This window comes from Plodia interpunctella, chromosome 29 (assembly GCF_027563975.2).
Source record: "Plodia interpunctella isolate USDA-ARS_2022_Savannah chromosome 29, ilPloInte3.2, whole genome shotgun sequence".
Classification (NCBI taxonomy): domain Eukaryota; kingdom Metazoa; phylum Arthropoda; class Insecta; order Lepidoptera; family Pyralidae; genus Plodia; species Plodia interpunctella.
Window position 1 is genome coordinate 3,924,867 of NC_071322.1, and position 27,881 is coordinate 3,952,747.

Consider the following 27,881-nt stretch of genomic DNA (forward strand, 5'->3'; position numbering starts at 1 on the left):
GAACGTGTCAGCGTCACGCGTTTTTACGCAAACCACGCGTACGTATATTATATCTGTGCTAATATTGGAACATAAACAAACACAAACGGACCCGAAAATTTTTCGTCGCCCCCCGTAATAATCAGCCAATCGCTGTCAGAATTAAAAACGTTGTAATGCAAATACATTAATTTGTACAGCTGGCTGTTTATTTGCCATATATATATGATAAAAGGGGTGTTGGCAACATTCTTTGCAGTGAATAGCAGTTTATTAAAACTGCCACTACTGGCGACATGAAATTTTTTGTGCTGAAAATATTATTTGCCGGCCTGTTATACGTGAGTACATTTTTTTTTTAATTTTTTAAAATATAGACAATATTTTGACCGTGAGTCGAAATTGGACAATCGCGAATCTTTTTGAAAATTAGATAATATTATATATATATTACATACAATCTAATTTTTTATTATTTAATTTTTTTACAATCATCCAAGTATTTATTTATTCATAATAATAAAACTGTCAAACATACAATAAATGTTTAAAGTCTATATTTATACTATTCGAATTTTTAATTTAGCTAAACAAAAAAAGCTTTAAAATCCTGATTATTTTGTTAGGCAGGTATTTGGGGAAATATGTTTTTATTTTTGTGATTTTAATCGTTAAATAATTTATTTATTGTGTCGTGTGTCATAAATATATAGTTATTTTGTCATGAACTTTAAGCTATAGTATAAGTAATTTAAACGTAATAAATTATATACCTACTAAAACCTCGAATAGTGTGAATTGAGAGGACTCAATTCACACTATTCGTGAAAACCGTATAAAAATCCGTCCGTCAGTAATTTTTGAGTTTATCGCATTCATACAGACAGACGCGACTTGGGGGGACATTTTATATACGTAAGTATTGTCAGAAACATATTATAAATACTTGTTTTTTAATAGGTTTCCACGACGAATGCAGAGCCCGAACCGAATCGTACGTATATGAAACCAGCTTATACCCGCGGCTACGCCCGCGTAAATTTCCCACGGGAACAGTTATTTTTCCAGGATGAAAGGTACCCTATGTCCTTCACCATATTTCAAACTAGATGTATGCAAAATTTCTAAAAGATTTGAATAGTAGATAGAGCATGAAGAGGTAACAAACACACTTACTTTCGCATTTATAATATTAGTTGGGATATTTATTAAAGTTATATACTTAATAAATTTTACTTGTGTTTTGCACACTGCTGAAAATCCGCCTAGCGTATCACTATGACAAATCATGCCTGGCGTACTTTAAAAATAAAATATACCGTGCGTATTATGCCGTTGTTAAAACTCATATCAAGCGCGTTGTGTGACACGTATTCAGCCTGTCTCAGTCACACGCCTTGCGTGCGCGAGAGATAGCGAGTCGCCAATGTCACACTACGTCACGCAGAGGACGCGTTGAAGACGCGATATTTTTGAAATTAAATTAACATATTTTAGTTTTAAAAACTCGACCTGATCAATTTTTCTATGTATTTTAAGAATCTTTTAACCGTGTATGTAACCATACATTATCATTAAAAATAAATAAACAACAGTATTTTATGTTATGTCAGATTCTTTTAGGAATTGAATAAAAATACTATAAAAATTCAATTCTTTTTTTAATCCAATTATTTTTTAAAATAATATCAAAAGCCTTTGTCCAACAGTGGTGTTGGCTACACATTGTTTTCAATCTTTCTAGGAACTCCCCACAAAGTGAAAGTCACACGCGAACTTAAAAGTCAGCAAATTAAAAAAGGTACAAATAATATATAGTAATATTATTTTTTATTTCAAATAATATATATATATATATATAAAATAGACTATATATATATATATATATATATATATATATATATATATATATATATATATATATATATATATATATATATATAGAAAATGACTAGATAGAATATCCATCGTCTTCCCCCAACGTTATTTCTTATTGATTGAAACTGAAATAATGAATATTGTCGTTTGTTCTCGCAGGCCGCTATGAAGACGAGCATCGTAATCGTCCGGACGAAGGCTGGCCAGCTCCATCTAGCGGCCACAGCTTAAACGGTGGCAGCCATTTTGGATTGCCGAACCAACCTAAACCAACATTCGCTTCAGATTTAGTATCAGTACCACCGAAATACGGTCCTCCATCCCCGTCATTGCTTCCGCTTGGATCAAAATTCGGTCATGACCATGACAAACCAAGTTTCGGAGGTCAACCATCTCCGAAAGTGAATATCTCGCTCAACCCCGTAAAAAAAGGTGTTGGTTTAGACATTGACGTCGCTCAAGAATCGTCGAAATCCAGCCATAAGTCTAAGACATCTAGCCATCACTCGGAATCAGAATCGGGATCACAAACTGAAACAGATTCAGAAAGTTCTAGATTAAAAAAAGAATTCGAATTGAAGAGCTCTTTATCCACTAGTGGATTCGATTTTGAGACGATAAAATCTAGAAGTAATTCTACTTCTAAATCTCATTCGGAGAAAGAATACGAATCTTTCAGATCGGCGAATATCGAATCAGAGTCTGAGAGCGAAAAGGAATTGAGCAGTTCGCAATCGGACTCCGAGACAAAAACGGAGAAATTTTCGACAAACTTCAAAACTTTACATTCTGAACGCATCGAATCTGACACTAAGAAGTCAGAAAGAGAGGCTTCTAGCTCAAATTCCTCACGTTCGTCTCAAACATCACACAGCACCGACGAATCTTCGTACCAAACCGAAGAAAGCGTATCGAGTCAAAGATCCACTTCAGAAAGCGAAAGTAGCCAATCGGAGACTGAGACCAAGTCATCAGAAACCCAATTCGACCAATCAGATGACAATGAGTCCGAGACGACTGACGCAGAAGATTCTGAGAGCTTCCATCATGATCATGATGAGAATATAAACTCTCAGGATGAAGAACATGATGAACACAGGCATGCCGCAGGAGTCAGTAAGTATTTACAATATAGAGGTTCCAAATTCAAATTTACTTTTCATTCAAAGAGGAAAATGATACTGGTTATAATTTACTTTTTAAAGTTTAGAAAGAAAGAGAAATTGTTTCATATTTAGATTTCACCATAGACTAGAGGCCGGAACTAGAAGTAAGTCGCATACACACTAGTGAACTTAAACTGTCAACCGGCGTGCAGGTTTCCCTTCACCGGAAACAAGTGGTGGTCTATGAAAACTACTATATATGAGACAGATTGGTGTACAAACTCATGTGGCGCGAGTATGATTCGAACCTGGGACCTTTCGATCAAAGGTGGTCTTAACCACTGGTCCACCACCGCTTCAAAATAGAAAGCTACTACTGAATCACACACACATAAAACTATTCGGTTGCTGATTGACTCAAAACGCACAAACTAAGGTTAATTTTATTTCCAGAAACTGGTGTCAAAGTTGTTTCTGACGTCATCAGAAATCTCTTTGGATTCAAAGGTAAAAATTAATTCGTGTAAAATTATTACATTTGAAATTATGCTTAGACCAGATCTTCCACCTGTACGGGCGAAGAATCTAACTCTTGTCTTCGCCACGTTTAGTTTCCGACCGCTGTTCTCAAGTGACTCCTTCCACACATTTGCAGTCGCACCAGCTATTATTTTTAATTATTGACCGAGCGAGCGAAGCCTACAACTCAACTTGGGGCAAAAATACATTTTTTATATGTATGTTTGTAACGCGATAACTTTCGAACAGTTGGTCTGATTTTGATGAACGTTCGCGAGCTCTAAGTTCGCGGCGAACAACTAGTATATTTAAAAAACTAGCTTTTGCCTGCTGCTTCATCCGCGTAAATTTCCCACGGGAACAGTTATTTTTCCATGATGAAATGTCGATGAAATATGTCCTTCTCCATACTTCAAACTACATTAAGATAGTATCTATGTCATTTACAAAATTAATAATTTGTGATTGTTTTCAGGCCATAGCAGCAATAAGCAGAGCATCGAACTTCTATACCAGCTAACTGGATTACGAGGTATTAGACCTTTCAAGTTTCATTCCACCTCTCTCTCTCTCTCTTGTCCCCTATTGCGATTGGGGCTGTGACGCCGCTAAACCCACTCAGTGTAAAAAAAAAATAACCTTTAATAATTTTGTTTATTCGGTTGTGATTTTATATCCGGCTAACGTCAACTCTCCTTCGGTTAAGTTATTGTTGCCAATGCTTCTTGTTATTGTTCAAAAATCCTTTAGTGGCCTCGTACGACATCCACAAGATATTGAATAGTCCTATTCCAGGGCGGAACCACACAAAAATACATATTTATATAATTGTCGGTTCGAATGTTTACACTCAATGTGGATCGCGGGCGATGTGGGTTATTAAAGTTAGAATAATGGATGGCAGTTTACTTTTATGAGAATTATTTATTTTGTGAAAATACATCACACAACATTCACAGTCTCGTAATGTAACTGAGTAGAAAGGGCGGGAAAATATATGACAAGATGACAGATAACAACGAGTGACATTTAGAAAAGCGTGTTACTTAAAAATGAATTTTAACACTGACAAATATTAAACTAATGTCACGAACGATGCTACGGACAGACATACTGATACACAGACACGTTAAAGTTATCCTCCTAACTAACCTCCTTCTATGGTCGAGGGTTAAAAGGCCGTGCGCAAAATCAGCATAACTAATTTAATCAAGTGTTAGTAATTCTACGTATACTCTTTGTTCTTAACTCGCAAACACATAAATTGAACCGCAAACATGTTAGAATTTGATATATTGTCCTTTTTTAATATTGGCCATTAATTAATTTATTTAGACAATTGTTTAACAAGGTCAATCTACGATAGCACATGTTTAAACAGTATATTTATTGTTGACAATGATATATACGACAATTTTAAATAATATCATTTGCTATGAACGTCTATTGCGCATGGGTTTTTGAATGTGCGTAGTTGATTTGTCATGTTATTTGTAAAAAGTTAGGTAGCATACTTAAAAACTAAAGTACTTATGTTTTGTCTCATCATGTTAACGTAAAGTGCGTAATGATAAAGCATACTTTAGCTTACGATGTCCATTGGCGATGTGACCATATTAACGTTCAATTAGTGAAGCGCGTTTTGTTAAGTCCAAAAGTTGGCCAAAAATTATGATTTATTTTATTTATTTTAACTGACTTTCTATCATCTGATAATGTTGAAACGAATAATAAAAGGACAATACTTACGGCCCACACTAAGCACAAAGCTTGTAGCGTAAGTCCGATGGACACAAACACAGAAACGAGCACAACACATCCTGAACCGTAGAAAAATGTTTATTACCACATGTGCCAACATTTACCTGCATTAAGAATCGAACCCAGGACCACCGGCTAGAGGAAAGGCACCACGGATTTCTTCAAAATATTTATAATTGTAATGTTTAATATGAAAATTTTGGTATGCATGCAATTAATATATAAATATAGTATAAAACGTAATTAATTAAATCTAGTTAATTTTATTATTCAGATGAACACGCGGCTCTGCAATATATTGAAACAGCTACAGGACTTAAAAGTAAGTATTATTACTATCTCTAGCAATATATAAGTTTAAGTTTACATTTTAACAAATATCCAACAAACGACAAAAAACAGATAATTTTATAATTTTCTGAATAATAATTTTTCTGTTGGCAGAATATACTTCGCTGATTATAAGACTAACTGCGCCCCGGGGCGGGAATATGAGAACACACAGTTTTTTGTTTTTTATGATTTTATAACAATACTAGCTGCGCCCCGGGGCTCCTCTCCCGTGGGTATTTCTGGATAACAAGTACCCTATGTGTTATTCCAGATTATATGCTACCCGTGTACCAAATTTCATAACAATCCGTCCAGTAGGTTTTGCATGAAAGAGTAACAAATATACGCATAAATCATCACAAACTTTCGCATTTATAATATTAAATAGGATTATTTTTTTTAATTATAAATACTTTTACTGTTTTTAAATAACTAAAAAATAAATAAATAGGTAACTAAACTTACAATTTCAATAATTAAAATCTGGAAGTTTTACATTTCAAATGTTTTTTTTTTCTCTCATCAGGCCGCAAGGAAGTCCACGAATTCATCAAGAGAATCCGCGGTTCGAGGGAATGGTCATTCGTCATACAGTTCCTCAAGCAATTGGAGGGAAATTCAAGTATGTGTATTATAGTTTATATAGTTTTTAAATTTTCTTTCACGTTTTTAATAGTTTGGTTATTGTGATTGAGGTTTATGTATTTTAAAGTCAATTTTTGTTTTGTGTTTTTTTTTTCTTAACAACGGACTTACGATTCATGCCTTCAATTATAGATAACTAATATATTTTTCATTATATTTTAAATTTAACTTAAACTACCAATTTAATTTTGTATTCAATTAGGTTATATTCTATTAATGATATTATACATGTACACTTTTTTTGAAGAATATTAATATTTTTTACATTAAACTGTAACGAAAATATAAAAGTAATTAAAAATAACAAACTATTCAAAAATAGGATAAGAATTATATACATATTTACATATATACTCGTAGAACTTAAATTGACGACACTGGAACAGAGAAGGGCGAGAGGTGACCTCGTAGAAACATTTAACATTCTGAATAACCACTACAGTGTAAGTAACATAGGCGACATGTTCACTGTGAACTTAAACAAACAACTGAGAGGACGTTCTATGGAACTAAGCAAGCTTCCGTGTGCCAGTGATCCTGAAAGACACTTTCTGCCAAACCGTGTTGTGCGTTTGTGGAGTTCTCTGTCAGAAATTGTGATAAGTGCTCCCAATATAAACACTTTTAAAAATAGACTTGATGAACATTTAAAAACACAAGTGCTGTGATATACACGCATCAGCTTTATGCTGCTAGTGTATTAAATAAATAAATAATAATAATATTTATTTAACTATTACACGATGTAATTTTGTATTGAATTTGGTTATATTACCTGCTTATGTATTTCAACATTTTTATACACGAGGTCAAAATCGGTGTTTCAATGACCGACATCGGTCGGAAACCATCATCATTATGTATTTCTGAATTGTATATTTTCAGATATTCGAGTGATCATCCAACTGTTGAGAGAATTGACAAATGAATTTAGTAAGTATTGTTTATTTGTTTACTAAAATCAAATCATCAGTGACACAAATGATATCAAGTGCTTTTAATAATTTAAGCTTTTCAAAATCAAGAGACTATATTTTATTACGATTAGGCTAGAACTAAACTACATAATTTTAAATCATTTATGCACAGATACAAACAATTGTAATGTATGTAGATGTATATATTTGGATTGTATATATATTTTTTACTATTTCAGATGTCTTCAAGGCTTTCGACGTCCTAAGACGTCTGACTGGCCATGCCGACTTCGATGCGATTTACGAAATTTTACAGAAGATTTCTGGGGAAAAGAGTAAGTATTTATTTTATTTTCACGAAACTAGTAATAAAACTTGAGCGGAATAAATAAAAGGTTGTTTTTATTTATGTTTATTAAAAAATATTTAATTTGTAATAATTTTTTTTTCAGATTCCCACGAAATGTGCGACTCTTTCAGACACGTTGCTCACACAAAAGGTAATATTGGAATAAAAAAATATATAAATAAATATATTAGGACAAATCAAACAGATTGAGCTAGCCCCAAAGTAAATTCGAGACTTGTGTTATGGATATAACACTTAATAACAAATATTTCAAACATTTATAAATACAATACAATACTCTTTATTGCACCAATAGCGAAATATACAAAAAATAAAAAATAGCATCATACAAAATAAAATAAAAAAGCACAAATGCCCTATAAACCCTTTAGAAACCCAAGAAAAAAAAGAATTATACGTAAGTATGTTTAAAATATATTTTTTATTATTATTCAAGGAGTGGAAGGAGTGAGACTGACCATTCTAAAACTGACTGGAGGAGTCGGCCCAGCGGAATTCCCGCAAGTTTTCGAAAACTTGCTCCCTGAAGTCGGTATGTTGCTTTTTTTATTACTAGCTTTTGCCCGCGTCTTCGCACGCGTGAACTTCCCATAGGAATATATTATCAATTTAATTGTAAAATTTTTTTTACAGATTTGAAAGGAGCTTTTGATCTTCTCATGTCGGTCACAAGAACTGGTGGTATGTAAATCATGTCATTATTTTTTAACAATATAACTCATTTATCTACATTCTACAGGTTTCAAATCAAAAATATTATAAGGTTATTCGTTGGTCATTAAAGTTTTAACAAGCTTTTATACAATTGCAATGTATATTATTAGGAATTTTGCAATTCAATTTTGAAGCAGCAATATTTTTAGCCGATCGAGCTCAATTTTTCAAACACGTTTCGTTTTTGATGACATTGTATGGCAATAATCTCAGGCTCAACTGAGCGATTTTCCAATTCCTTCTTCAGCCATTGGACATCGGTTCAAGGTCCGCTGAATAACGAAACGAAAAGAAAAAATATCGTCAAACATGTTTCTTTTTAACTCATTTTTCTTTTAGACATCGGTGAGGCTATCGTCGCTATCAACCAGATTCTGAAGACCAAAAGCTTTTCAAAAAGCATTGAGGTATTGAAGAAGGTTACTGGACAAAACCGTAAGTATATTTTTATTGCTAACAATATCGTCAAAATTTTACTAAATGAGAAAGTGATTAAATATTCCCTTCTTTTCCGTAGTCCCATTGGATGTCTCATTGATGAGACGATGGAAAAAAACATTTAACCGTAGACCCATTTACTTATGGAACCACGGAAATTAGTTCTAACTCCTTGGATATCTCTCTCTCGGACTGGTTGGCTGGTAGAAAATGCTATATGTATAGCATTAAGTCATTTGTGCATATTTTTTTGTAATCTTGTAACAATAAAGTTTTTAAATAAAAAATTATTTCAAAAAAATATTGAAATAAATAATAACTACTATGACAATTTATTTTTTATATTGCAGAAATGAAATATGCACTGGAAGAGTTGACTCAAGAAATAAACAGAACAAGTAAGTATTTATCAAACAAAACAAAAAAAAAACATGTACAAAACAAAAGAACATGAACAATTTTTATCACACGTTTTTCTATACAATGATGATTTTAGAATCACTAATATTGCTATGTATATACATATATATTTTTTATATAGTTATGTTTTTTCTCGTCATTTTGTACGTTCTATCGTCCTATCGTCTGTTGACTGTAAGAGATCCCTAAATGGGATAATTCCGCCGTTGTGCATGTATCGTTCTTGTATTCATTTTAGTATACGTATTATTAAGTTATAACAATATTCGCAGGTATGAGAGTGATCGTACAGAATCTGTACCGCATCACGGGTCGAGTCAACTTGGAGCAGGTCCAGGAGGTGTTCAAGAGGGTCTTCGATCTCGACAGTAATTTAATTCGCACATTTTTACAGATTTAATCTTTTTTTTATATGCTACCAAGCAGGTAAATAGGCATGCGGTCCACCTGATAGTATGTGGTCACCGCAGACTACGCCTGCAACACTAGGGGTGTCACACGCGCGTTGCCTACTTTGTGGCCTAGGGTCTGTTGCTACAATACCCTGTAATCACCCTTCAAACCAGAAGACAATGGAACGTTTGCCCTTTCTAGTGGTGGTTATAAAATACAGCAAACATTTCTATTCTTCCTTATTTCTATTTTTCTTACAAGCTTTTCAGGCAGAAATTGCTTGCGACGATAAAACCTCTTAAATTGTTTACGATGAAATTTAATTCAAGTGCATTGTTCCATATTATGGACTAATAAAATGATCTTTTCAGACATTGTGGCCGTAATAGCGCGCATCAATAAGGTGACGAAGCGTCGCGACGCCATCTTCTTCCTGAACTCGCTGCTGGACATCACGCAGACTAGGGTCATACAGGACGCCAGCACTGTCATCAACTCACTCACTGAAAGAAAGTGTAAGTCGAGAGCAGATTTGAGGTCGAGAGCGAATTTGGCAATCTAGATCTGGTATAAGGTTATCACCAAATCATAGTTGCAATAAAACTTTAATTTTTATCCTGATTTTTTTTTTCTGTGAAATCATTAATATTATCAGTTATAATTATGATTTGGATTACAATTTCATAATCCAAGCAAAAATCGGATGTATTATATATTTTATTATCGCATCACAATTTGAAAAATACTGGTCGTGTTTATTTAGACGATGTTTTTATGATAGTCAAATATTTCAAATGCTTTAAAGCAATGAATTATTGATTTATCTAAATGATAAGTCGGGTTAGACATGATCAGAAAAATATTATAAAATTATGATTTAAAATGTTAATTTCATTCTAAATAGTTTTTTCTGCTATTTCAGACTCTTCAATATTGGATATTTTGGATCAAATTCGCATCAAATCTGGACACGAGGATATAATTGATTTCTTCAAGAAACTGTGCTCACATACTGGTACTAAATGTAAGTTGATACATTCGTTATATTTTTTTTATTTACTTGTGTATGTTAGTCAAAAAGTTATAATAACATTTTATCTTTTCAGCTATTCAAAAGGCTTGGGAAGTCATAGTTAGAGTTACGAAGATCACAGGTACGTGATACATCACATTTTATAATTAATCTCTCATATTTTATACATACATAGTTATACTTTAGCGGTGGTGGTCCAATGGTTGATCGTCCGCCTGTCGAATCGAAAGGTCCCATGTTCGAATCCTACTAAATTCTGTAAATGAAACTGTGAATTCGTCCTCCTAATTTTTAAAGACCTATATTTGTTAATTGACGTCCTTGGAGAAAAGGCTACGATGAAGTTTGTTGCGCCCTTCTTCTTCACCTGCGCTTTGGAAGGCGGCAGTAGACTTAGTTTAAGTAATTTTTTGACGTCAAGTGATGTATATCATCCTAAATCGTATAAAGAATTTTAAATTTGAATACTCGTGCCACACGAGTTTATATACAAATCTGACTATGTATCATAGATCACCACTTGCTTCCGGGGATGGAAAACATAGTGAGGAAACCTGCACTCTATTTGATTATCACCTAGTGTGTGAAATGGAGAAGGCAATGGCATACCACTCCATTAATATTGCCAAGAGATTCGTGTGTATTTAATTCCACTCAATGGCCACGACCCTCAGCCGTGAGGAATACGATTGTACAGAGGATACTTACTTAAATTAATCTGAAGAAAACAAGTGATATTAATAATTTTGTATTTCAGACATCTTTGTCTTCTTCGAGAGGATATACAAGTACACCAAGGTCGAAATCATAGTGTTCATCGAAACAATCCTTCGCATCACCAACTCGACCAACTTCACTGCAGCTGCGAACAAATTTGTTCAAATCACGCGTACAAAATGTGAGTATTTCATATAGTTTAGCGACATATATCAGTATTTTTATATCAGGACTAGATGTTGCCCGGGGCTTCGCTCCCGTAGGATGATGAGATAAAATATAGCCCATAGCAATCTTGGATAATGTAGTTAGTCGAGTTGAAGTTGAGCTACCTTTCTAATGGTGAAAGAATTTTTGAAATCTAATGACCTCTGGGTAATCTCCAAAAATACCTAAGTATTTTCAGAGATTACCCGCCTCAAACATACAAACTTAGCTCTATAATAATAGTATAGATTAGCCATGCTCGCTGATTCGGTCAGGTAAATGGTTTTTTCCAGATTGACCTAGGTCTTGGATCTTTATCTATGTTATGTTATCGTCGAGTTAGTATCCCATGACACAAGTCTCGAACTTACTTTGGGGCGAGCTCAATCTGTGTGATACGTGTATATTTGTTTATTTTATTAAAACGCAAAAAAACTAACTAGAGTTTCAGAAGAATATTATATTATACACTTCTGAGATATTTCATTATAGACTGTTGTCTCGAAATCCACTGAATATTATTTTTATTTGCAGCTTTCTTCGAGGCCATTGAATTTATCTACACAATCGTCAGAATTGGTAAGAAAATGCGAGATCTTTTAAGATTTTAATGTTATTTTTGTCATTTTCAAAATAATATAAGTACTTACCTAAGTACGTGATTAATTTAATTCGTACTTCATTATTCCTATTTTTATTATTGTACATTTTAGTTCACTTTAGTCTATTAATTGTTCGACAATTAGTTTAAAAAATCTCACCTTTTAATTGACGTCTTTGGAGAAAAGGCCGCGGTGAAGTTTGTTGCGCCGCTTCTTCTTCACCTGCACTTTGGAAGTCGGCGGTAGACTTCGTTTTAAATATATTTTTAACGTAAATACGTGATCTCTTTCATCTCCTCATGTTTGCGGGTGCATTAGGAGCTGTGAAACCCGGAGTCACCGTAAAAAAACCTATATTTTTAAAGAATCGGCACAACCAGCTGCCTGCCTGTCTTCGGCTGTCTAGGCTATGAGTGAAGATAGATATGGTCGTATTCTAGAACGGAACCACACGGCGCAACATCAATAAGTGATCATTTCATCTTAAGTTCAAAAATAAAGGATTAAAATTATTTTGTTTTTATAAAACATTAAAAAAATACATATATTTTTTTACAAAATTTATAATCATAAATAATAAAGAGATTCTAGCTCGTCGCCGCTTGGAAGGGTTCCAAGTAGGTTGGCAGCATTACCTCTTAACAGCTATGGCAATCCTCTGTGCCAAGTAACTGCCCGCTCTTGGATTGCCCGTTACCACACGGAGGCGCGCTGAAATCTCAGTCAAAAAGGATTTTACCAGAATTAAAATTATATTGTTTGATTTCAGATATCGTGAGATTCTTAGAGATATTTATTACGATCAGTAAACGCTTCTGTAAGTAATATTCTAGTTTATATGTTTAGTGGTAGCCATTCTGGACTGTATCAACCCAGCCACTTCTGACTGGGTTCGAGAGTGAGCTATTGAATACATTTCGTGGAACTCAATCTTATTACAGGTACACGAAATTCCACATTTTTATATTTGGTCGTGTGGAATCTTGCGATTAATCCAAAATTAGAAGCGGTGATGCTTCAGTGGTTAAGGTCAGCTCCGGTTAAGGTCCAAAAGGTCCCAGGTTCGAATCCTATTCGTGCCGCATGACTTTGTATACCATTCTGATCATGCGTACTGGTTTTTATCGACATCTACTTGCTTCCGGTGAAGGCAATCATCGCGAGGAAACCTGTACACCGGTTGACAGTTTAAGTTACTGAACTTGTATTAGTATTAATAAAATGTTGTTACATCGGTGTTATATGCAATAACACATTCGAAAAACAATTTAAGATTTGTAAAATTATTTTGGAAAACGGTGGATTTGGACTTTCAAACATTACCTGTGTAAATAACTAAAAACTTTACATTAATTTTATCAATTTGGTAACGATATGTTTTCGTTTTAGATTTCGAAGAGGTCATTACGATAATTGAAGAGTACACTGAGAAAACAGGTATGTGCAACTATGCTACTAATCCCCGCCTACTAAACAAAACTAATATTATAAAGAGAAAAGATTTGTATTTTTGTTTGTAATGAATAAACCCTTACTGGACCGATTTTGATAAAATTTGGCAGGGAGAAAGACGAAACGACCTTTGCAAGTAACATAGGTTTTCTTATTATGGTTCTACCCGAGCGAAGCCGGGTCTGGCCGCCGCTAGTCTATAAATGTGTAACTTTGTCTAACGCAAAATGTGCATTTCGCAAAACGAGTATTTCTCAAAAGGGCCTCAAATAGCTGATATTTCTGACATGATTATTGTGTTGGCTCCACACTGTCGCCATAGAGTTAGCCAAAGTTTAGCGGTTTCGGTATACATTGCAAATCATTCGTTGCGGTAAAAAAAATTATATAGACGACAGTGCTGGCTCGTTTCAATAAAACTCCGAAAATATGGGCACACGCGGTTTATTGTGATAAAGCGTGCGGACGCGTCGAGGGATGGATACATACTGATTCGTGGAGGGGCGCGACTTAAAGCTAACAGATTGCAACAAGTACCTAAAGATAACAAATATTTTGTTTTTAAATAACGTATGAGCCGTCGCTAACATTCCCCGTCCTATTGCTGACTCAGCACTCCAGACCAGGCACGGGAGCGACGCGCGCCCTAATTCTGTTCGCGCATTTGTGTTGGAATCTATGAGTTCGGCGACAGTGTGGAGCTGGAGCTGGCATTGCAATAGTTGTTTAACCACAGGCTAATGTTTATTCTTTGTTTTCAGATTTCGTGGACGCGCTTTCTACAGTAAGAGAGGCAACGGGAGAAACAGGTAAATAAATTGATGAAACAATTGACAATTCGACTGCGTAAAAAATAAAATGTCTGATGGTATTTAAATAATCAAACACGATTACTGAATGTCACTTTAATTGAACAGTTTGGTGTGAGACCGAATAAACTCAAGTATATTAGTAATAGAAAAATCGATAAAGACAAAATTGTAAAAACAATCAAATTTCTTTTTTCAGACATAATAAAAGCCATTGAGTATATCAAACAGAATAAACCAAGTAAGTTGAACACTATAACGACGACAACGACATCAACAACTACATCAGCTCCTACTACTACAACCACAACGACTACCGAAGCACCCACTACTACCACAACGACAACGGAAGTTATAACATCAGAAACCGCCGCTTCATCACAATCTGAAAGCAATTCGGAATCAGAAACATCCGAGAGTGAAGAAGAATCTTACTCGAAATCTGAATTAAGGAGCCAACAGTCCTCTGCCCAATCAGAAAACGCAGCTAGCAGCTCTCAATCTGCCGCACAGAGATCAGAAAATGAATATAGAAGCAAACAATCTTCTGCTCTATCAGAAAGCACCGCCAGCAGCCAACAGTCCTCTGCTCAATTAGAAAGCGCCTCCAGCAGCCAACAGTCTTCTGCACAATCAGAAAGCGCCTCCAACAGCCAACAGTCTTCTGCTCAATCACAAAGCGTAGCTAGCAGTCAACAGTCTTCTGCTCAATCAGAAAGCGCAGCCAGCAGCCAACAGTCTTCTGCTCAATCAGAAAGAACAGCTAGCAGCCAACAGTCTTCCGCTCAATCAGAAAGCGCAGCCAGCAGCCAACAGTCTTCTGCTCTATCAGAAAGCGCCGCCAGCAGCCAACAGTCTTCCGCTCAATCAGAAAGCGCAGCCAGCAGCCAACAGTCTTCTGCTCAATCACAAAGCGTAGCTAGCAGTCAACAGTCTTCTGCTCAATCAGAAAGCGCAGCCAGCAGCCAACAGTCTTCTGCTCTATCAGAAAGCGCAGCTAGCAGCCAACAGTCTTCTGCTCAATCAGAAAGCGCCGCCAGCAGCCAACAGTCTTCTGCTCAATCAGAAAGCGCAGCTAGCAGCCAACAGTCTTCCGCTCAATCAGAAAGCGCAGCCAGCAGCCAACAGTCTTCTGCTCAATCACAAAGCGTAGCTAGCAGTCAACAGTCTTCTGCTCAATCAGAAAGCGCAGCCAGCAGCCAACAGTCTTCTGCTCTATCAGAAAGTGCCGCCAGCAGCCAACAGTCTTCTGCTCAATCAGAAAGCGCAGCTAGCAGCCAACAGTCTTCTGCTCTATCAGAAAGCGCAGCTAGCAGTCAACAGTCTTCTGCTCTATCAGAAAGCGCAGCTAGCAGTCAACAGTCTTCTACTCAATCAGAAAGCGCAGCCAGCAGCCAACAGTCTTCTGCTCTATCAGAAAGCGCAGCTAGAAGCCAACAGTCTTCTGCTCAATCAGAAAGCGCCGCCAGCAGCCGACAGTCTTCTGCTCAATCAGAAAGCGCAGCTAACAGCCAACAGTCTTCCGCTCAATCAGAAAGCGCAGCCAGCAGCCAACAGTCTTCTGCTCTATCAGAAAGTGCCGCCAGCAGCCAACAGTCTTCTGCTCTATCAGAAAGCGCAGCTAGCAGCCAACAGTCTTCTGCTCAATCAGAAAGTGCCGCCAGCAGCCAACAGTCTTCTGCTCAATCAGAAAGCGCAGCTAGCAGCCAACAGTCTTCCGCTCAATCAGAAAGCGCAGCCAGCAGCCAACAGTCTTCTGCTCAATCACAAAGCGTAGCTAGCAGTCAACAGTCTTCTGCACAGTCAGAAAGCGCCACCAGCAGCCAACAGTCTTCTGCTCAATCAGAAAGCGCAGCCAGCAGCCAACAGTCTTCTGCTCTATCAGAAAGCGCAGCTAGCAGCCAACAGTCTTCTGCTCAATCAGAAAGCGCCGCCAGCAGCCAACAGTCTTCTACTCAATCAGAAAGCGCAGCTAGCAGCCAACAGTCTTCCGCTCAATCAGAAAGCGCAGCCAGCAGCCAACAGTCTTCTGCTCTATCAGAAAGCGCAGCTAGCAGCCAACAGTCTTCTGCTCAATCAGAAAGCGCCGCCAGCAGCCAACAGTCTTCTACTCAATCAGAAAGCGCAGCTAGCAGCCAACAGTCTTCCGCTCAATCAGAAAGCGCAGCCAGCAGTCAACAGTCTTCTGCTCAATCAGAAAGCGCAGCCAGCAGCCAACAGTCTTCTGCTCTATCAGAAAGCGCCGCCAGCAGCCAACAGTCCTCTGCTCAATTAGAAAGCACCTCCAGCAGCCAACAGTCTTCCGCACAATCAGAAAGCGCCGCCAGCAGCCAACAGTCTTCTGCTCAATCAGAAAGCGCAGCCAGCAGCCAACAGACTTCTGCTCAATCAGAAAGCGCAGCTAGCAGCCAACAGTCTTCCGCTCAATCAGAAAGCGCAGCCAGCAGTCAACAGTCTTCTGCTCAATCAGAAAGCGCAGCCAGCAGCCAACAGTCTTCTGCTCTATCAGAAAGCGCCGCCAGCAGCCAACAGTCCTCTGCTCAATTAGAAAGCGCCTCCAGCAGCCAACAGTCTTCTGCACAATCAGAAAGCGCCGCCAGCAGCCAACAGTCTTCTGCTCAATCAGAAAGCGCAGCTAGCAGCCAACAGTCTTCCGCTCAATCAGAAAGCGCAGCCAGCAGTCAACAGTCTTCTGCTCAATCAGAAAGCGCAGCCAGCAGCCAACAGTCTTCTGCTCTATCAGAAAGCGCCGCCAGCAGCCAACAGTCCTCTGCTCAATTAGAAAGCGCCTCCAGCAGCCAACAGTCTTCCGCACAATCAGAAAGCGCCGCCAGCAGCCAACAGTCTTCTGCTCAATCAGAAAGCGCAGCCAGCAGCCAACAGACTTCTGCTCAATCAGAAAGCGCAGCTAGCAGCCAACAGTCTTCCGCTCAATCAGAAAGCGCAGCCAGCAGTCAACAGTCTTCTGCTCAATCAGAAAGCGCAGCCAGCAGCCAACAGTCTTCTGCTCTATCAGAAAGCGCCGCCAGCAGCCAACAGTCCTCTGCTCAATTAGAAAGCGCCTCCAGCAGCCAACAGTCTTCTGCACAATCAGAAAGCGCCGCCAGCAGCCAACAGTCTTCTGCTCTATCAGAAAGCGCCACCAGCAGCCAACAGTCTTCTGCTCAATCAGAAAGCGCAGCTAGCAGCCAACAGTCTTCCGCTCAATCAGAAAGCGCAGCCAGCAGCCAACAGTCTTCTGCTCAATCACAAAGCGTAGCTAGCAGTCAACAGTCTTCTGCTCAATCAGAAAGCGCAGCCAGCAGCCAACAGTCTTCTGCTCTATCAGAAAGCGCCGCCAGCAGCCAACAGACCTCTGCTCAATTAGAAAGCGCCTCCAGCAGCCAACAGTCTTCTGTACAATCAGAAAGTGCCGCCAGCAGCCAACAGTCTTCTGCTCAATCAAAAAGCGCAGCTAGCAGCCAACAGTCTTCTGCTCTATCAGAAAGCGTTGCCAGCAGCCAACAGTCCTCTGCTCAATTAGAAAGCGCCTCCAGCAGCCAACAGTCTTCTGCACAGTCAGAAAGCGCCACCAGCAGCCAACAGTCTTCTGCTCAATCAGAAAGCGCAGCTAGCAGCGAACAGTCTTCCGCTCAATCAGAAAGCGCAGCCAGCAGCCAACAGTCTTCTGCTCAATCACAAAGCGTAGCTAGCAGTCAACAGTCTTCTGCACAGTCAGAAAGCGCCACCAGCAGCCAACAGTCTTCTGCTCAATCAGAAAGCGCAGCCAGCAGCCAACAGTCTTCTGCTCTATCAGAAAGCGCAGCTAGCAGCCAACAGTCTTCTGCTCAATCAGAAAGCGCCGCCAGCAGCCAACAGTCTTCTACTCAATCAGAAAGCGCAGCTAGCAGCCAACAGTCTTCTGCTCAATCAGAAAGCGCAGCCAGCAGCCAACAGTCTTCTGCTCTATCAGAAAGCGCCGCCAGCAGCCAACAGTCCTCTGCTCAATTAGAAAGCGCCTCCAGCAGCCAACAGTCTTCTGCTCAATCAGAAAGCGCAGCTAGCAGCCAACAGTCTTCCGCTCAATTAGAAAGCGCCTCCAGCAGCCAACAGTCTTCTGCACAGTCAGAAAGCGCCACCAGCAGCCAACAGTCTTCTGCTCAATCAGAAAGCGCAGCTAGCAGCCAACAGTCTTCTGCTCAATCAGAAAGCGCCGCCAGCAGCCAACAGTCCTCTGCTCAATTAGAAAGCGCCACCAGCAGCCAACAGTCTTCTGCTCAATCAGAAAGCGCAGCTAGCAGCCAACAGTCTTCCGCTCAATCAGAAAGCGCAGCCAGCAGTCAACAGTCTTCTGCTCTATCAGAAAGCGCAGCCAGCAGCCAACAGTCTTCTGCTCAATCAGAAAGCGCCGCCAGCAGCCAACAGTCCTCTGCTCAATTAGAAAGCGCCTCCAGTAGCCAACAGTCTTCTGCACAATCAGAAAGTGCCGCCAGCAGCCAACAGTCTTCTGCTCAATCAGAAAGCGCAGCTAGCAGCCAACAGTCTTCTGCTCTATCAGAAAGCGTTGCCAGCAGCCAACAGTCCTCTGCTCAATTAGAAAGCGCCTCCAGCAGCCAACAGTCTTCTGCACAATCAGAAAGCGCAGCTAGCAGCCAACAGTCTTCCGCTCAATCAGAAAGCGCAGCCAGCAGCCAACAGTCTTCTGCTCTATCAGAAAGCGCAGCTAGCAGCCAACAGTCTTCTGCTCAATCAGAAAGCGCCGCCAGCAGCCAACAGTCTTCTGCTCAATCAGAAAACGCAGCTAGCAGCCAACAGTCTTCCGCTCAATCAGAAAGCGCAGCCAGCAGCCAACAGTCTTCTGCTCAATCACAAAGCGCAGCCAGCGGCCAACAGTCTTCTGCTCTATCAGAAAGCGCCGCCAGCAGCCAACAGTCCTCTGCTCAATTAGAAAGCGCCTCCAGCAGCCAACAGTCTTCTGCACAATCAGAAAGCGCCTCCAGCAGCCAACAGTCTTCTGCTCAATCAGAAAGCGTAGCTAGCAGTCAACAGTCTTCTGCTCAATCAGAAAGCGCCGCCAGCAGCCAACAGTCTTCCGCTCAATCAGAAAACGCTGCTAGCAGCCAACAGTCTTCCGCTCAATCACAAAGCGTAGCTAGCAGTCAACAGTCTTCTGCTCAATCAGAAAGGGCAGCTAGCAGCCAACAGTCTTCTGCTCAATCAGAAAGCGCAGCCAGCAGCCAACAGTCTTCTGCTCTATCAGAAAGCGTAGCTAGCAGCCAACAGTCCTCTGCTCAATTAGAAAGCGCCTCCAATAGCCAACAGTCTTCTGCACAATCAGAAAGCACCTCCAGCAGCCAACAGTCTTTTGCTCAATCAGAAAGCGCCGCCAGCAGCCAACAGTCCTCTGCTCAATTAGAAAGCGCCTCCAGCAGCCAACAGTCTTCTGCACAATCAGAAAGCGCCTCCAGCAGCCAACAGTCTTCTGCTCAATCAGAAAGCGTAGCTAGCAGTCAACAGTCTTCTGCTCAATCAGAAAGCGCCGCCAGCAGCCAACAGTCTTCTGCTCAATCAGAAAACGCTGCTAGCAGCCAACAGTCTTCCGCCCAATCAGAAAGCGCAGCCAGCAGCCAACAGTCTTCTGCTCAATCACAAAGCGCAGCCAGCGGCCAACAGTCTTCTGCTCTATCAGAAAGCGCCGCCAGCAGCCAACAGTCCTCTGCTCAATTAGAAAGCGCCTCCAGCAGCCAACAGTCTTCTGCACAATCAGAAAGCGCCTCCAGCAGCCAACAGTCTTCTGCTCAATCAGAAAGCGTAGCTAGCAGTCAACAGTCTTCTGCTCAATCAGAAAGCGCAGCCAGCAGCCAACAGTCTTCTGCTCTATCAGAAAGCGCCGCCAGCAGCCAACAGTCCTCTGCTCAATTAGAAAGCGCCTCCAGCAGCCAACAGTCTTCTGCACAGTCAGAAAGCGCCACCAGCAGCCAACAGTCTTCTGCTCAATCAGAAAGCGCAGCTAGCAGCCAACAGTCTTCCGCTCAATCAGAAAGCGCAGCCAGCAGCCAACAGTCTTCTGCACAATCAGAAAGTGCCGCCAGCAGCCAACAGTCTTCTGCTCAATCAGAAAACGCAGCTAGCAGCCAACAGTCTTCCGCTCAATCAGAAAGCGTAGCTAGCAGTCAACAGTCTTCTGCTCAATCAGAAAGCGCAGCCAGCAGCCAACAGTCTTCTGCTCTATCAGAAAGCGCCGCCAGCAGCCAACAGTCCTCTGCTCAATTAGAAAGCGCCTCCAGCAGCCAACAGTCTTCTGCACAGTCAGAAAGCGCCACCAGCAGCCAACAGTCTTCTGCTCAATCAGAAAGCGCAGCTAGCAGCCAACAGTCTTCTGCTCAATCAGAAAGCGTAGCTAGCAGCCAACAGTCCTCTGCTCAATTAGAAAGCGCCTCCAGCAGCCAACAGTCTTCTGCACAATCAGAAAGCGCCTCCAGCAGCCAACAGTCTTCTGCACAATCAGAAAGCGCAACCAGCAGCCAACAGTCTTCTGCTCTATCAGAAAGCGCCGCCAGAAGCCAACAGTCCTTTGCTCAACTAGAAAGCGCCTCCAGCAGCCAACAGTCTTCTGCACAATCAGAAAGCGCCGCCAGCAGCCAACAGTCCTCTGCCCAATCAGAAAGCGCAGCCAGCAGCCAACAGTCCTCTGCCCAATCAGAAAGCGCAGCCAGCAGCCAACAGTCCTCTGCCCAATCAGAAAGCGCAGCCAGCAGCCAACAGTCCTCTGCCCAATCAGAAAGCGCAGCCAGCAGCCAACAGTCCTCTGCCCAATCAAAAAGCGCAACAAGCAGACAACAGTCTTCTGCTCAATCAGAAAGCGTAGCTAGCACCCAGCAGTCTTCTGCCCAATCAGAAAGCGCAACCAGCAGACAACATTCTTCTGCTCAATCAGAAAGTGTAGCCAGCAGCCAGCAGTCCTCCGCCCAATTAGAAAGCGCAACCAACAGCCAACAGTATCCTGCTCAATCACAAAGTGCAGCCAGAAGTCAACAGTCTTCTGCTCAATCAGAAAGCTCCTCCAGCAGCCAACAATCTTCTGCACAATCAGAAAGCGCCTCCAGCAGCCAACAGTCTTCTGCTCTATCAGAAAGCGCAGCTAGCAGCCAACAGTCCTCTGCCCAATCAGAAAGCGCAGCCAGCAGCCAACAATCTTCTGCTCGATCAGAAAGCTCAGCTAGCAGCCAACAGTCTTCTGCTCAATCAGAAAGCGCAGCCAGCAGCCAACAGTCTTCTGCTCTATCAGAAAGCGCAGCTAGCAGCCAACAGTCTTCTGCTCAATCAGAAAGCGCAGCCAGCAGCCAACAGTCTTCTGCCCAATCAGTAAGCGCAGCCAGCAGTCAACAGTCTTCTGCTCAATCAGAAAACGCAGCTAGCAGCCAGCAGTCTTCTGCACAATCAGAAAGCGCCTCCAGCAGCCAACAGTCTTCTGCTCTATCAGAAAGCGCAGCTAGCAGCCAACAGTCTTCTGCTCAATCAGAAAGCGCAGCCAGCAGCCAACAGTCTTCTGCCCAATCAGTAAGCGCAGCCAGCAGTCAACAGTCTTCTGCTCAATCAGAAAGCGCAGCTAGCAGCCAGCAGTCTTCTGCCCAATCAGAAAGCGCGGCTAGCAGCTCTGAATCTTACGCACAGAGATCAGAAAATGAATCTAGGAGCCAACAGTCCTCTGCCCAATCAGAAAGCGCAACCAGCAGCCAACAGTCTTCTGCCCAATCAGAAAGCGCAACCAGCAGCCAACAGTCTTCTGCTCAATCAGAAAGCGCAGCTAGCAGCCAACAGTCTTCTGCTCAATCAGAAAACGCGGCTAGCAGTCAACAGTCTTCAGCCCAATCAGAAAGCGCGGCTAGCAGTCAACAGTCTTCTGCTCAATCAGAAAGCGCAGCTAGCAGCCAGCAGTCTTTTGCCCAATCAGAAAGCGCGGCTAGCAGCTCTGAATCTTCCGCACAGAGATCAGAAAATGAATCTAGGAGCCAACAGTCCTCTGCCCAATCAGAAAGTGCAGCCAGCAGCCAACAGTCTTCTGCTCAATCAGAAAGCGCAGCTATCAGCCAACAGTCTTCTGCTCAATCAGAAAGCGCAGCTAGCAGCCAGCAGTCTTCTGCACAATCAGAAAGCACCTCCAGCAGCCAACAGTCTTCTGCTCAATCAGAAAGCGCAGCTATCAGCCAACAGTCTTCTGCTCAATCAGAAAGCGCAGCTAGCAGCCAGCAGTCTTCAGCCCAATCAGAAAGTGTAACCAGCAGCCAACAGTCCTCTGCACAATCAGAAAGCACCTCCAGCAGCCAACAGTCTTCTGCTCAATCAGAAAGCGCAGCTATCAGCCAACAGTCTTCTGCTCAATCAGAAAGCGCAGCTAGCAGCCAGCAGTCTTCTGCACAATCAGAAAGCACCTCCAGCAGCCAACAGTCTTCTGCTCAATCAGAAAGCGCAGCTAGCAGCCAGCAGTCTTCTGCACAATCAGAAGGCGCCTCCAGCAGTCAACAGTCTTCTGCTCAATCAGAAAGCGCAGCTAGCAGCCAACAGTCTTCTACTCAATCACAAAGCGTAGCTAGCAGTCAACAGTCTTCTGCTCAATCAGAAAGGGCAGCTAGCAGCCAACAGTCTTCTGCTCAATCAGAAAGCGCAGCCAGCAGCCAACAGTCTTCTGCTCTATCAGAAAGCGTAGCTAGCAGCCAACAGTCCTCTGCTCAATTAGAAAGCGCCTCCAATAGCCAACAGTCTTCTGCACAATCAGAAAGCACCTCCAGCAGCCAACAGTCTTTTGCTCAATCAGAAAGCGCAGCTATCAGCCAACAGTCTTCTGCTCAATCAGAAAGCGCAGCTAGCAGCCAGCAGTCTTCTGCACAATCAGAAAGCGCCTACAGCAGCCAACAGTCTTCTGCTCAATCAGAAAGCGCAGCTAGCAGCCAACAGTCTTCTGCTCAATCAGAAAGCGCAGCCAGCAGCCAACAGTCTTCTGCCCAATCAGTAAGCGCAGCCAGCAGTCAACAGTCTTCTGCTCAATCAGAAAGCGCAGCTAGCAGCCAGCAGTCTTCTGCCCAATCAGAAAGCGCGGCTAGCAGCTCTGAATCTTCCGCACAGAAATCAGAAAATGAATCTAGGAGCCAACAGTCCTCTGCCCAATCAGAAAGCGCAACCAGCAGCCAACAGTCTTCTGCCCAATCAGAAAGCGCATCTAGCAGCCAACAGTCTTCTGCTCAATCAGAAAGCGCAGCTAGCAGCCAACAATCTTCTGCTCAATCAGAAAGCGCGGCTAGCAGTCAACAGTCTTCTGCTCAATCAGAAAGCGCAGCTAGCAGCCAGCAGTCTTCTGCTCAATCAGAAAGCGCAGCTAGCAGCCAGCAGTCTTCTGCTCAATCAGAAAGCGCAGCTAGCAGCCAACAATATTTTGCTCAATCAGAAAGCGCGGCTAGCAGCTCTGAATCTTCCGCACAGAGATCAGAAAATGAATCTAGGAGCCAACAGTCCTCTGCCCAATCAGAAAGCGCAACCAGCAGCCAACAATCTTCTGCTCAATCACAAAGCGTAACTAGCAGTCAACAGTCTTCTGCTCAATTAGAAAGCGCAGCCAGCAGCCAAGAGTCTTCTGCTCTATCAGAAAGCGCCGCCAGCAGCCAACAGTCTTCTGCTCAATCAGAAAGCACAGTTAACAGCCAACAGTCTTCAGCCCAATCAGAAAGTGTAGCCAGCAGCCAACAGTCCTCTGCTCAATTAGAAAGCGCCTCCAGCAGCCAACAGTCTTCTGCACAATCAGAAAGCGCGGCTAGCAGCTCTGAATCTTCCGCACAGAGATCAGAAAATGAATCTAGGAGCCAACAGTCTTCTGCTCAATTAGAAAGCGCCTCCAATAGCCAACAGTCTTCTGCACAATCAGAAAGCGCAACCAGCAGCCAACAGTCTTCTGCCCAATCAGAAAGCGCATCTAGCAGCCAACAGTCTTCTGCTCAATCAGAAAGCGCAGCTAGCAGCCAACAGTCTTCTGCTCAATCAGAAAGCGCGGCTAGCAGTCAACAGTCTTCTGCTCAATCAGAAAGCGCAGCTAGCAGCCAGCAGTCTTCTGCTCAATCAGAAAGCGCAGCTAGCAGCCAGCAGTCTTCTGCTCAATCAGAAAGCGCAGCTAGCAGCCAACAATCTTTTGCTCAATCAGAAAGCGCGGCTAGCAGCTCTGAATCTTCCGCACAGAGATCAGAAAATGAATCTAGGAGCCAACAGTCCTCTGCCCAATCAGAAAGCGCAACCAGCAGCCAACAATCTTCTGCTCAATCACAAAGCGTAACTAGCAGTCAACAGTCTTCTGCTCAATTAGAAAGCGCAGCCAGCAGCCAAGAGTCTTCTGCTCTATCAGAAAGCGCCGCCAGCAGCCAACAGTCTTCTGCTCAATCAGAAAGCACAGTTAACAGCCAACAGTCTTCAGCCCAATCAGAAAGTGTAGCCAGCAGCCAACAGTCCTCTGCTCAATTAGAAAGCGCCTCCAGCAGCCAACAGTCTTCTGCACAATCAGAAAGCGCGGCTAGCAGCTCTGAATCTTCCGCACAGAGATCAGAAAATGAATCTAGGAGCCAACAGTCTTCTGCCCAATCAGTAAGCGCAGCCAGCAGTCAACAGTCTTCTGCTCAATCAGAAAACGCAGCTAGCAGCCAGCAGTCTTCTGCACAATCAGAAAGCGCCTCCAGCAGCCAACAGTCTTCTGCTCAATCAGAAAGCGCAGCTAGCAGCCAACAGTCTTCTGCTCAATCAGAAAGCGCAGCTAGCAGCCAACAGTCTTCTGCTCAATCAGAAAGCGCAGCCAGCAGCCAACAGTCTTCTGCCCAATCAGTAAGCGCAGCCAGCAGTCAACAGTCTTCTGCTCAATCAGAAAGCGCAGCTAGCAGCCAGCAGTCTTCTGCCCAATCAGAAAGCGCGGCTAGCAGCTCTGAATCTTCCGCACAGAGATCAGAAAATGAATCTAGGAGCCAACAGTCCTCTGCCCAATCAGAAAGCGCAACCAGCAGCCAACAGTCTTCTGCCCAATCAGAAAGCGCATCTAGCAGCCAACAGTCTTCTGCTCAATCAGAAAGCGCAGCTAGCAGCCAACAGTCTTCTGCCCAATCAGAAAGCGCAACCAGCAGCCAACAGTTCTCTGCCCAATCAGAAAGCGCAACCAGCAGCCAACAGTCTTCTGCTCAATCAGAAAGTGCAGCCAGCAGCCAACAGTCTTCTGCTCAATCAGAAAGTGCAGCCAGCAGCCAACAGTCTTCTGCTCAATCAGAAAGCGCAGCTAGCAGCCAACAGTCTTCTGCTCAATCAGAAAGCGCAGCTAGCAGCCAACAGTCTTCTGCTCAATCAGAAAGCGCAGCTAGCAGTCAACAGTCTTCTGCTCAATCAGAAAGCGCAGCCAGCAGCCAACAGTCTTCTGTCCAATCAGTAAGCGCAGCCAGCAGCCAACAGTCTTCTGCTCAATCAGAAAGCGCAGCTAGCAGCCAAAAGTTTTCTGCTCTATCAGTAAGCGCAGCCAGCAGCCAACAGTCTTCTACTCAATCAGAAAGCGCAGCTAGCAGCCAACAGTCTTCTGCTCAGCCAGAAAGCACAGCCAGCAGCCAGCAGTCTTCTGCCCAATCAGAAAGTGCAGCCAGCAGCCAACAGTCTACTGCTCAATCAGAAAGCGCAGCTAGCAGCCAACAGTCTTCTGCTCAATCAGAAAGCGCAGTCAGCCGTCAACGGTCTTCTGCTCAATCAGAAAGCGCAGCCAGCAGCCAACAGTCCTCTGCCCAATCAGAAAGCGTAGCTAGGAGGTCTCAATCTTCCGCTCAGAGATCAGAAAATAAAACTAGAAACCAACAGTCCTCGGCATCATCAGAAAGCACTTCAAATAGCTCAGAATCTTCCGCACAGACATCAGAGAATGAACTGTCCTCTGAATCGCAATCTAAATCCTCTAGTGAATCTAGGAGCACACCAATACCGAGCAGGCCACGACCACTTAAACCAGTGGTTATAGTAATTGAAGAAAACGCAGAAGAAAGTAAAGCAGCATCACGCAGCGAAGCCGAAAATCAATCTACGTCTAATACAAAAGTATCAACGAAACAAGGAAAACAAATAGAAGAGAGTGAGGAAGCGTTATCAGCATCAAGGAGAGAAGAATCATCTCAAGAATCTCAATCACAAAGAGAGGCCGAGTTGCAAAACGAGACAAAATCGAGAAGCCAATCGGAGTCTGAATCTCGAAGCAATTCAGAATCTCAAACACAATCACGAAGAGAATCGGAATCTAGAAGTGAATCAGAATCTCGTGCAGAATCTGAATCGAGAAGAGATTCTGAATTGGAGTCCGAAAAGGAAGTAGGCGTTGCTGTGCCGCCGACCAAACCTGGAGTGGGAGGCAAGCTGGCTATTCAACAAGGAAAACGCGGTAAGTAGCCATGATTTACATATGTTTTTCTTTATACTTTTTGTGTACTTACTGGATATAGGGAGAATCTGTATCGCCTAAGAATTGGACCACTCCATAGCCTTCCATGGATGTCCTATGAGGCGGCTAAATGTTGATACAGCCTAGGCAGCAATCCCAACTAGGGCTGACGTCAGGCAAGCGGCCGCTTTGAAAATAACAGCCGAATCTTCATTATTTTAGTTATTTTTTAAGTTGAACCAGCTTCGCGACGGTACAGCCTCGAAAGAAACTAGGAACATGCGGGGAAGAAAGTCATATTACTATTTTACATAATACTTACATTACTATAGTAGTTATTACAATTTTACATAAAAACAATAGGGTCGTCCTGTCATGGTAGTCAAGTAAGCTTAGCTTATTTAGGAAGCCTTAGCTGTAACTCATGCTAAATAGTAATAAACAATTACGGACCAACACTACTGTTAATTAGTTTCTATCAGCATTTTTTCACAACAGTGGTCGTTCCGAAATGCTATAGTATAAAGGCCATATATGCAACTCTGGAAAATTCAAATTACTTGCATGTTATTATTTATATTATATTACCTGTATGTTTTCTTTATTTTTTCCAGAAATCATGCACGCCTTGGAAACTAACACGAACTTGAAAATCCTGATCTTGCCAAACGGACCCAAGCAAAAGAACTGCTTCTGCACCTGTCAAAGTGACAGCGCGCCAAAACTTGTACCAATGAAAGACTTGCCGGCCGAAATCACCGCCATCGAGTCAAAATCGTAAATAAAAAAATGAAAATGTAATCCAAGAACGATGGCGACGACGAGGATTTTGTTGTAAAAATATATAAAATAGACTCATTTACATACTTATTTCCTAAAGTAAATAATAATAATTTTATATTTGTACCTTTTCTATTTGTATATTAAAGAGATTTATTGTTAATAAGTAATAAATATATTTAAGTTAATAAATTGCTTTGTTTTTATTATTTATTATACACAATATTTAATTCATTAAAATTAGTTTATTTAATTAATGTAAATTATATTTTATTGTAAAAAAATAGATTCAATATGCTACCTACATAGGTAATGAATATTTAATACTGATATTTTGACAGCAGTGGCTTGTTTTTAAATATGGTTGTTATTTGTGTATTATTATGTAATGCAGTA

At 41.7% G+C, this 27,881-nt stretch overlaps 1 protein-coding gene across 2 annotated transcripts; it reads left to right on the forward strand.

Annotated features, from left to right (window-relative positions):
• Positions 1-227: 227 nt before the first annotated feature.
• On the forward strand, positions 228-27,677 carry LOC128682275 (serine-rich adhesin for platelets-like). 2 transcript variants are annotated; one of them, XM_053766902.2, is made up of 26 exons: positions 238-320; positions 940-973; positions 1,724-1,780; positions 2,017-2,973; positions 3,417-3,470; positions 3,958-4,014; positions 5,518-5,565; positions 6,103-6,198; positions 7,107-7,154; positions 7,378-7,473; positions 7,591-7,638; positions 7,945-8,040; positions 8,142-8,189; positions 8,562-8,657; positions 9,011-9,058; positions 9,353-9,448; positions 9,845-9,988; positions 10,396-10,497; positions 10,580-10,627; positions 11,264-11,404; positions 11,965-12,009; positions 12,802-12,849; positions 13,422-13,469; positions 14,246-14,293; positions 14,493-26,705; positions 27,320-27,677. In XM_053766902.2, exons 1-26 carry the CDS (start codon positions 276-278, stop codon positions 27,484-27,486), a joined length of 14,928 nt encoding a protein of 4,975 aa, XP_053622877.1. In that variant the 5' UTR covers positions 238-275; the 3' UTR covers positions 27,487-27,677. The 2 variants fall into 2 exon arrangements, with proteins under 2 accessions (XP_053622878.1, XP_053622877.1); XM_053766903.2 differs by lacking the exon at positions 1,724-1,780 and having other exon boundaries at positions 228-320.
• The last annotated feature ends 204 nt before the right edge of the window (positions 27,678-27,881 follow it).